This window comes from Tachyglossus aculeatus, unplaced genomic scaffold, assembly GCF_015852505.1.
Source record: "Tachyglossus aculeatus isolate mTacAcu1 unplaced genomic scaffold, mTacAcu1.pri scaffold_108_arrow_ctg1, whole genome shotgun sequence".
NCBI classification, from domain to species: Eukaryota; Metazoa; Chordata; class Mammalia; order Monotremata; family Tachyglossidae; genus Tachyglossus; species Tachyglossus aculeatus.
Genome location: NW_024044845.1, coordinates 1,067,502 through 1,077,268, shown reverse-complemented (window position 1 = coordinate 1,077,268; position 9,767 = coordinate 1,067,502). Strand labels below are relative to the sequence as shown.

General features: G+C 43.9%; 1 protein-coding gene across 1 annotated transcript; it reads right to left on the bottom strand.

Moving 5' to 3' along the window:
• Positions 1-994: 994 nt before the first annotated feature.
• On the bottom strand, positions 995-1,924 carry LOC119922551 (olfactory receptor 4P4-like). The gene has a single exon (XM_038742312.1). It carries the CDS (start codon positions 1,922-1,924, stop codon positions 995-997), a length of 930 nt encoding a protein of 309 aa, XP_038598240.1.
• Positions 1,925-9,767: the final 7,843 nt, after the last annotated feature.

The following is a 9,767-nucleotide window of genomic DNA, read 5'->3' as shown; positions in this document are numbered from 1 at the left end:
TTATGGTAAATGCAGGCAGGGCTGATGCGAAGTATGCAGAGCGAATGAATTTTCCAGGCCTGAATAGTTTTGAAATTAATTTGCAAAGGTAACTCACTGTCCCACCGAGAGGAACCATTATGCCACAAGCACGTTGAAATGAATTACACAAAACACCTGGTTTTATATTTTAATTACTAAATGATGACTGTTCTAGGAGCCATTACACATGCAAATGACAATCATGGAAAATTGTTCTCAAGAAAGACATGAAGAGCTCCATGATCTTAAAGATTTTGGAAGAGGGGAAGCCTTGGCTGAAGCATGCCATAGAAAGGTTGATAGCCATGTGATGTTAACTCTTCCACAAAGAGAGCAAACATGCTGATGATCATTTGATCTCCACGATATCAAGGATCATGTCTACCAACTCTATGGTATTTTACTATGCCAGGCACTTAGTATAGTGCTCTGCACACTTAAGGCACTCAATAAATACCACTGAGTGATTGGTACAAGAAGGGGGTCTGGAAGTACAACCCGTGGATATGCTAATGTGGAATAATGTGTGCAGAAAAAACATGCTAATGCTAATTTATTCATTCAAGCGTATTTATTGAGCGCTTACTGTATGCACAGCACTTTACTAAGTGCTTGGGAAGTACAAATGGGCAACATATAGAGATGGTCCCGACCCAACAACGGGCTCACAATCTAGAAGGGGGAGATGGACAACAAAACAAAACAAATAGATAGGTGTCAATACCATCAGAATAAATGGAATTATAGCTATATACACATCATTAATAAAATAAATATGGTTAATATGTACAAATGAAATAGAGTAATAAACGTGTACAAATATATACAAGTGCTGTGGGGAGGGGAAGGGAGTAGGGCAAAGGGGAGTGGTGACAGGGAGGAGAGGAGGAGGAGGAGAGGAGAGGAGAGCTAATTCACAATGCTATGCTAAAGTGTACAGAAAACGTAAGAAATGGAAGTCAATTTTATGCACTTATTTTCTTTCTGTTAACACTTTCGTACACCACACATTTCTCATGGCATTTTTCATATCAGTGTATCTCACTGTGTAGATGAAGGGGTTGAACATGGGGACGATGATGGTGTAAAAGAGGGCAAACACTTTATCCTCGCTGACGGAATCGCCCAAGGGAATATAAGTCAAGATGAGGGGCAAGAAAAACATGAGTACCACGGTGATGTGCGAACCACAGGTAAAGAGAGCTTTGTGCCGACCCTCTGTGGAGTGTTTTCTCAGGATGGATAAAATGATGAGATAGGAAACGATCAAGGCAAAAAAAGTTAGTAGGGACAGAACACCCGTGCTGGCAATGATTGAGACGTTGACAAAATAGGTCTCGGTACAGACGAGCTTCAGCAGAGGAAGCACGTCACAGAAATAGTGATCAATCTGATTGGGGCCACAGAATGGTAGCTGCACCATGATGAAAATCTGCACGATCGAATGCACAAATGCCCCTACAAAGGAGGCCAAGACCAACGTGTGGCAAGTCTGCCGGCTCATAACCATCAGGTAGTGGAGAGGCTTGCAGATGGCAACATAGCGATCGTAAGCCATGGCCACTAGGATGAATATCTTTGCATCGCTGAAGAAGTGAGCGCCAAAGAGTTGGACCATGCAGGAGTTGTAGGAGATGGTTTTTCTTTCCACCAATAGGCCCGCGATCATTTTAGGAGCAACTGTGGAGGTGAGGAAGAGGTCCATGGTGGACAAGGAACTGAGGAAAACGTACATAGGCTGCTGACTAAGATGGCTGTTTCTGATGGTGATGAGGATAAGAAGGTTGCCCAGTAAGATGGCTAAATAACAGAGTAAGAACAGCATGAAACAAGTTACCTTCCCCTTTTGGTTTGGGATCAGACCCCCGAAGACAAACTCTGTGATGTTGTTTGAATTCTCCATCAGGTCGGCCAACGTGATGAGTGTACAGCAGATGGATATTTACCTGAATCAGCCAAATTGAGAAATATCAAGCATTACTAATTTCGAAGCAGTAGCTCAGAACACAGGTCCTCATTCTGAATAGGAATGGAGGGACTGCTGTACTATTAAGAATGCATTAAAATATAATAATAATGATCATTATGATGATTATGAAGGGAGTGAGAAAGGCACTAGGACGTCTCCAGGGCTATACTAAACATTAGGTAGACTCAAGGTAATCAAATCAGACACAGCCTAGATTTGAGCAAGTTCCTTAGCTTCTCAGTGCCTCAGTTTCTTCATCTGCACAATGGGGATAAAATATCTGTACCCCCTTCCTCTTAGACTGTAAACCTCCAGGGGAAATATTATCCCATTGTACAGATGAAGAAACAGAGGCACTGAGAAGTTAAGGAACTCACCCACAGCAGTCAAATTGCACAACTAGGACTAAAAGCCAGAGTCCTGGGCTCTTTCTACTAATTAATACCTCATCCCTTAATATTTGCTGAGATCATTGTTCTACGTGAAAACATACTGGAAAGGTCATTGGATCCCTCACAATTCACTGTTTAGAAATTTACTGTAAGCAGTTCAAGATATAAATGGAGTCTATGACATTTCTCAACCCCACTATCATTAAGTATTTTCAGGCTGCATTTTGTTCACCAGTTTTTACAAGTTCAACATTATTTAGTAGTTATACAGAGTTTCTCCTAGTATTTTTAAATACGAGGAGATCTGAGGTGCAGATTGGATGCCAGGACCGAAAAGAAAGAGAGTTAAAGAGAGATGCATAAGCAGTCATAAAGACAGAAAAATAGAGACAGAGATAAAGGAGGCAGGGCAGGAGAGAGCTGTCTGATAAACTTAGATTCATCTTCAGAAGAGTCCTATTAGCAAGACCTTTCAGGTAGAGAGCCTTACATTCATATATTAAAAAACAACATCTTTAACAAGTGAAGAGCTGTGGGTAGAACATTCCAGAGAAGTGATCTGGGAAACAGAGTGAAGTAATGGACCGGAGGAAAGAGAGAAAGGCAGCTGAGAGATGAGTGAGGAAGGCTGGTATAGTTGTTATGTCAGGATAAGAAAAGTGCCTAGATGAGTGTGGTGGCCATTTGGGTGAAGAGGAAGAGGCCGGTTCTGGGAATGTTGTAGTAGTAAAACCAAAAACAATTGGCAACAGCATGAATATTGGGGTTGAAAGAGAGGGAGGAGTTGAAGATATTGCTAATGTGACATTATTCTCACGAAGAGAATTCATCCAAAAACATGATTGCAGCTACTCCCTGATCGCCCGAAGCTATCTCTGTAGTCCTGACCTCCCACACCCTATCCAACCCCCATCTCCTCCTGCCTCCACATCATGTACATTTGTCAAAATCTAAAATTGAATTTCTCAGCTTCCCTTCTAATCCTCTTCTCTTCCATTCCTGTCCATCTACAATCAATCAATCAATCAATCAGATGTATTTACTGAACACTGACTATGGGTGAAAAAATCTACTAAATGTTTAGGAGAAAACAATAGATTTGATGAACAGGAAAACAGTCAGGGAAATACATTAAAATAAAGTACAGGTAGAGGATGCAAGGGTATATGCATCAGCACATCACAACCCACGTCATCTCCCTATCCGCTCTACCCAATCTTGATGACCAGATTACTGCTCTCAACTCCCACCCTCTCCACTCAACTCAACTCACTCGTTCCCCTTTCCCTTTGCCACTCTTGTACCATTAGCCCACAGCCTTGGATCCCTCCCACTGTCCACCTCCTTTGCTCTTATGGTCGAGCTGCTGAACGCTGCTGACGAGAGTATAAACACCAAGCCAACCTCGTTCACTTCAAGTTAATACTTTCCTGCCTTAACTCTGCCCTCTCTTCTGCCAAGCAAAACTATTTCTTCTCCCTTATTAACACCCATGCCCAACAACCCCGTCAGCTCTTCCATACATTTAACTGCCTTCTCAGGCCGTTGTTCCTCCCCCTCGTCCATCCCTCATCCCCAACGATGTGGCCTCCTACTTCATTAGTATAATTAACTCCATCAGGTCTGAGCTCCCCAAAGTCACCCCTCCCCCTTCTCCATCCCCCCAGCTCTCAACCCTCTCTGCTACTCTCCCATCCTTCCCAGCAGTATCTTCATATGAGATTTCCTCCCTCCTCTCAAGTGCTACTCCACCCATGTGTGCTTCAGACCCCATTCCCTCTCATCTTATCAAATCTCTCGCCCCTTCCCTCCTTCCCTCCTTAACTTCCATATTCAACTGCTAACTCTCCACTGGTTCCTTCGCCTCTGCCTTCAAACATGTCCAGGTCTCCCCCATCCTAAAAAAATCCCTCTCTTGACCCCACCTCCCCTTCTCGTTATTGCCCTATCTCCCTCCTACCCTTCCTTTCCAAACTCCTAGAACGAGTCGTCTACACCCGCTGGCTCGAATTTCTCAATGCCAACTCTCTTCTTGACCCCCTCTAATCTGGCTTCCATCCCCTACACTCCACCGAAACAGCCCTCTAAAAGGTCACCAACGACCTCCTTCTTGACAAATCCAATGGCTCCTACTCTATCCAATCTTCCTCGACCACTCAGCTTCCTTCGACACTGTGGACCACCCCCTTCTCCTCAACACACTTTCCAATCAATCAATCAATCAATCATATTTATTGAGCACTTACTGTTTGCAGAACACTCTACTAAGTGCTTGGGAAGTACAAGTTGGCAACATATAGAGACAGTCCCTACTCAACAGTGCTTCACGGACTCTTTTCTCTGCTGGCTCTCCTCATCTCTCCGGCCGTTCATTCTGAATATGTTTTGTGGCTCTTCCTACCCCTCCCATCCCCTTACTGTAGGGGTTCCTCAAAGGTCAGTTCTTGCTCCCCTTCTGTTCTCTATCTACAGTCACTCCCTTGGTGAACTCATTGGCTCCCAAGGCTTTAACTATAATCTCTACGCTGATGACACCCAAATCTACATCTCTGCTCCTGCTCTCTCTCCCTCCCTCCAGGCTCGTATCTCCTCCTGCCTTCGGGACATCACCATCTGGATGTCTGCCCTCCATCTAAAACTCAATATGTCCCAGACTGAACTCCTTATCTTCCCTTCCAAACCCTGCCCTCTCCCTGACTTTACCATCACTGTAGATGGCACTACCATCCTTCCTGTCTCACAAGGCCACAACCTTGGTGTCATCCTCGACTCCGCTCTCTCATTCACCCCACACATCCAATCCGTCACAAAAATCTGCCGGTCTCACCTCCACAACATCGCCAAGATCTGCCCTTTTCTCTCCATCCAAATCGTTACCTTGCTGGTTCAACCTCTCATCCTATCCCAACTGGATAGACTTCCTCTCTGATCTCCCATCCTCCTGTCTCTCCACACTTCATTCTATACTTCACTCTGCTGTCCGGATTATCTTTGCGCAGAAATGCACTGGGCATGTCACTCCCCTCCTCAACAATCTCCAGTGGCTGCCTGTCAACCTACGAATCAAGCAAAAACTCCTCACTCTCGGCTTCAAGACTCTCCATCACCTCGCCCCCTCCTACCTCACCTCCCTTCTTTCCTTCAACAGCCCAGCAAGCACCCTCCGCTCCTCTGCCGCTAACCTCCTCACTGTACCTCATTCTCCCCTGTCCCGCTGTCGACCCCCGGCCCACGTCCTTCCCTTGGCATGGAATGCCCTCCCTCCACACATCCGCCAAGCTAGCTCTCTTACTCCCTTCAAAGCCCTACTGTGTGCTCACCTCCTCCAGGAGGCTTTCTGGAGGAACCAAAACCTGCCGGTCTCAGCTCCGCAACATTGCCAAGATACTCCCTTTCCTCTCCATCCAAACTGCTACCCTGCTCATTCAAGCTCTCATCCTATCCCGTCTGGACTACTGCACCAGCCTTCTCTCTGATCTCCCATCCTCGTGTCTCTCTCCACTTCAATCCATACTTCATGCTGCTGCCCGGATTATCTTTGTCCAGAAACGCTCTGGGCATATTACTCCCCTCCTCAAAAACCTCCAATGGCTACCAATCAATCTGCGCATCATGCAGAATCTCCTCACCCTGGGCTTCAAGGCTCTCCATCACCTCGCCCCCTCCTACCTCACCTCCCTTCTCTCCTTCTACTGCCCAGCCCGCACCCTCCGCTCCTCCGCCGCTAATCTCCTCACCGTACCTCGTTCTCGCCTCTCCCGCCGTCGACCCCCGGCCCACGTCATCCCCCGGGCCTGGAATGCCCTCCCTCTGCCCCTCCGCCAAGCTAGCTCTATTCCTCCCTTCAAGGCCCTGCTGAGAGCTCACCTCCTCCAGGAGGCCTTCCCAGACTGAGCCCCTTCCTTCCTCTCCCCCTCGTCTCCCTCTCCATCCCCCCATCTTACCTCCTTCCCTTCCCCACAGCACCTGTATATATGTATATATGGTTGTACATATTTATTACTCTATTTATTTATTTATTTATTTATCTTACTTGTACATTTCTATCCTATTTATTTTATTTTGTTGGTATGTTTGGTTCTGTTCTCTGTCTCCCCCTTTTAGACTGTGAGCCCACTGTTGGGTAGGGACTGTCTCTATGTGTTGCCAATTTGTACTTCCCAAGCGCTTAGTACAGTGCTCTGCACATAGTAAGCGCTCAGTAAATACGATTGATTGATTGATTTCCCAAGCTGAGCCCCCGTTTTCCTCTCCTCCTCCCCATCGCCCCTGCCCTACCTCCTTCCCCTCCCCACAGCACTTGTATATATTTGTACAGATTTATTACTCTATTTATTTTACTTGTACATATTTACTATTCTATTTATTTTGTTAATGATGTGCATATAGCTTTAATTCTATTTGTTCTGACGATTTTGACATCTGTCTACTTGTTCTGTTTTGTTGTCTGTCACCTCCTTCTAGGCTGTGAGCCCGTTGTTGAGTAGGGACCGCCTCTATATGTTGCCGACTTGTACTTCCTAAGCGCTTAGTACAGTACTCTGCACACAGTAGCGCTCAATAAATACAATTGAATGAATGAATGAATATGAGGATATGTGTAATAAGTGTGGGGGTGAGTGTCAGATGAGGATCAAAGTGCTTAAATCTCCATTGTCAACATTACTCTCATCCCAGTATCTGAAAGTAACATCCTTGGTGCCTTCTTGAGTTTCATCCCATATTCCACGTTGTTTCCTAGGTCGTCTTCCTCTTTACTGTAAGCTCAGTGAAGACGGGGAACATGTCTAACAACTCTCTTACATTGTATGCTCCCAAGCACCTAGTACATTGCTCTGCACACAGTAAATGCTCAATAAATGCCATTGATTGAGTGATTGATCTTCCTGAAGCTAAGTACTTTTCCCCCTCCTCAAAACCTTCCAATGTTTGCCCACTTTTCCCTGCGTCAGACAATAAACTCCTACAATTGGTGTTCTCCATTTTACATATTGGCCCTTCTAACTTGCTAAACTCCAGGTTTTTTGTTTCGTTTTGTTTTTTATGGTATTTGTTAAGTACTTACTATATGCCATGCACTAAGCATGGGGGAGGTACAAGCTACTCAGGTTGGACACAGTCCATGTTCCACATGGGACTCACAGTCTTAATCCCCATTTCACAGAAGAGGTTACTGAAACACAGGGAAGTGAAGTCACTTGCCCAAGGTCACAAAGCAGACAAGTGGTGGAGCTAGGATTTGAAGCCAGTTTTCTTCACTCCCAGGTTCACACTCTATCCACACAGCTACGTTGCTTATTAATTCATACTCTTCCTTGTCTAGAATCCTCGCCCTTTTCCAGTCTATCAATCAATCGCAATTATTGAAAACTCCTATATCTCGCTCTCCCTGCCCCACAGCTTGAAACTTCTTTCCTCCACAAACTCATCAGAACTCAACAATCTACATGTTAGTAGCCTGCCTAAAATCCCACCTTCTCCAAAAAGCCTTCCCCAAATTTTTTACCAACTCCCTAAGTGGCATAAACCTCACAGCCAACTCTAACACTAGTGTATTAATTTCTAAACCAACCTCAGCTCAGCATGATATAAATCTTCTAACCCATCTTTAGCATTTTAATGCGATATTCAAATATTTTGTTTTGATTCCCCACTTTGTAAACATTATTATGCCTGTTTCCCTTATAGAGGTGGCAGTTCCTGTAGACAAGGAATCTGTCTGATGCTCCTGTCATACGTAAAGTGCTTAGCACTGTACATGTACCACTACTACTGCTACTACTACTACTCCTAAATGAGACACAGATATTTCAGAAAACTTACGGTTTTTGGATCTACCAACTCCAAGACGTTTAATTGGCTTTTCCAACTCTTTCCCGAAGGCAGGTTAAATCTTCTATTTCAGCATGAAAAACAACACCAGAAAAATAGTCTGGACTTGACAGCCATATTCACCACAGACAAACATTTACATCATTTGATAATAATAATAATAATGTTGGTATTTGTTAAGCGCTTACTATGTGCAAAGCACTGTTCTCAACAACTGTTGATCTCAACAACAACAACAACAACTTTGAACTCAACAACTGTGCCTTTAATTCATTCAGTCAATCAATATGTATTGATTGGGCTCTTACTGTGTGCAGAGCACTCTACTGATCTCTTGGTATAGTACAACAATTGGCTCTCAGATTTGATTTCCAGGCATTCCTGGTTAAGAGGCAGCTTTTAGAGGGGAGCAAAGGTTTGAGACTTTTGAGCTGATGTTTGTCTGCACTTTTCTCTTCACTCCTGAAACAGCAATGGCTGTTTGTAACAGCAGTCAGTAGGCTCAGAGCCCACAGAGTTTGGAGTTTCTGTGAAAGCCTGTGCTAAATGGATAGAGAGGGATATTTAGAGAGGAATATTTAAATTCCCTTAAGGGATCTTGAGAGGTATGCCTGAGGGTATTTCACACCTATTTCTTCAGAAAAGTTGGATAAAGCATTGTACCATGAATCCCCATTCCCCACTCCCCGTACGTGCCCTACCTCCTTCCCCTCCCCACAGCACTTGTACATATTTGTACAGTTTTATTACTCTATTTATTTTACTTGTACATATTTACTACTCTATTTTGTTAATGATGTACATATAGCTATAATTCTATTTATTCTGATGGTTTTGACACCTGTCTACCTGCTTTGTCTTGTCTGTCTTCCCGTTCTAGACTGTGAGTCCGTTGTTGGGTAGGAACCATCTTTATACGTTGCCCCCTTGTACTTCCCCAGCGCTTAGTACAGTGCTCTGCACACAGAAAGCGATCAATATACATTGCTGAATGAATGAATGAATCATTTAGATGCTGTATAGAACTAATCTTTGATTCACTGGGGATTTTAACACAGCTTTTCATCCTTCCTTACTCATGCTTACAGTCCACTTCACATGCACCATAGTGACAACAGTATTAAAGTTCTTACCGTGTACTCTACTACTGTTCAGTACTGTACTAGGCCCTGGGAGAGGTGGGAATTAGACAAGGTTCCTGTCCCTTCCAGGGCTCATAAAGCACCAATTGTATACATCATGCTATTTCATTAAATTTTCAAAGACATTCCTTGATTAAAACAATTATATAACAATAATGATAGTAACTGTGAGATTTGTTTAAACACTTACTATGTGCCAAACACTGTGGTTCTGATTAAACTTGATTAAAATAATTATATAACAATAATGATAGTAACTGTGAGATTTGTTTAAACACTTACTATGTGCCAAACACTGTGGTAAGCACTTGGGTAGATTCAAGGTAATCATTCTCCTGAGATGTTTTCAACTTCAATACCAATCTCGGTAGGGATAGTTTAGAATGCAATGAGATATATTGGTGATTATTA

What these genes read in the sequence shown, in the direction of transcription:
- LOC119922551 (XM_038742312.1), bottom strand. Translation starts at nt 1,924, where the DNA reads ATGGAGAATTCAAACAACATCACAGAGTTTGTCTTCGGGGGTCTGATC.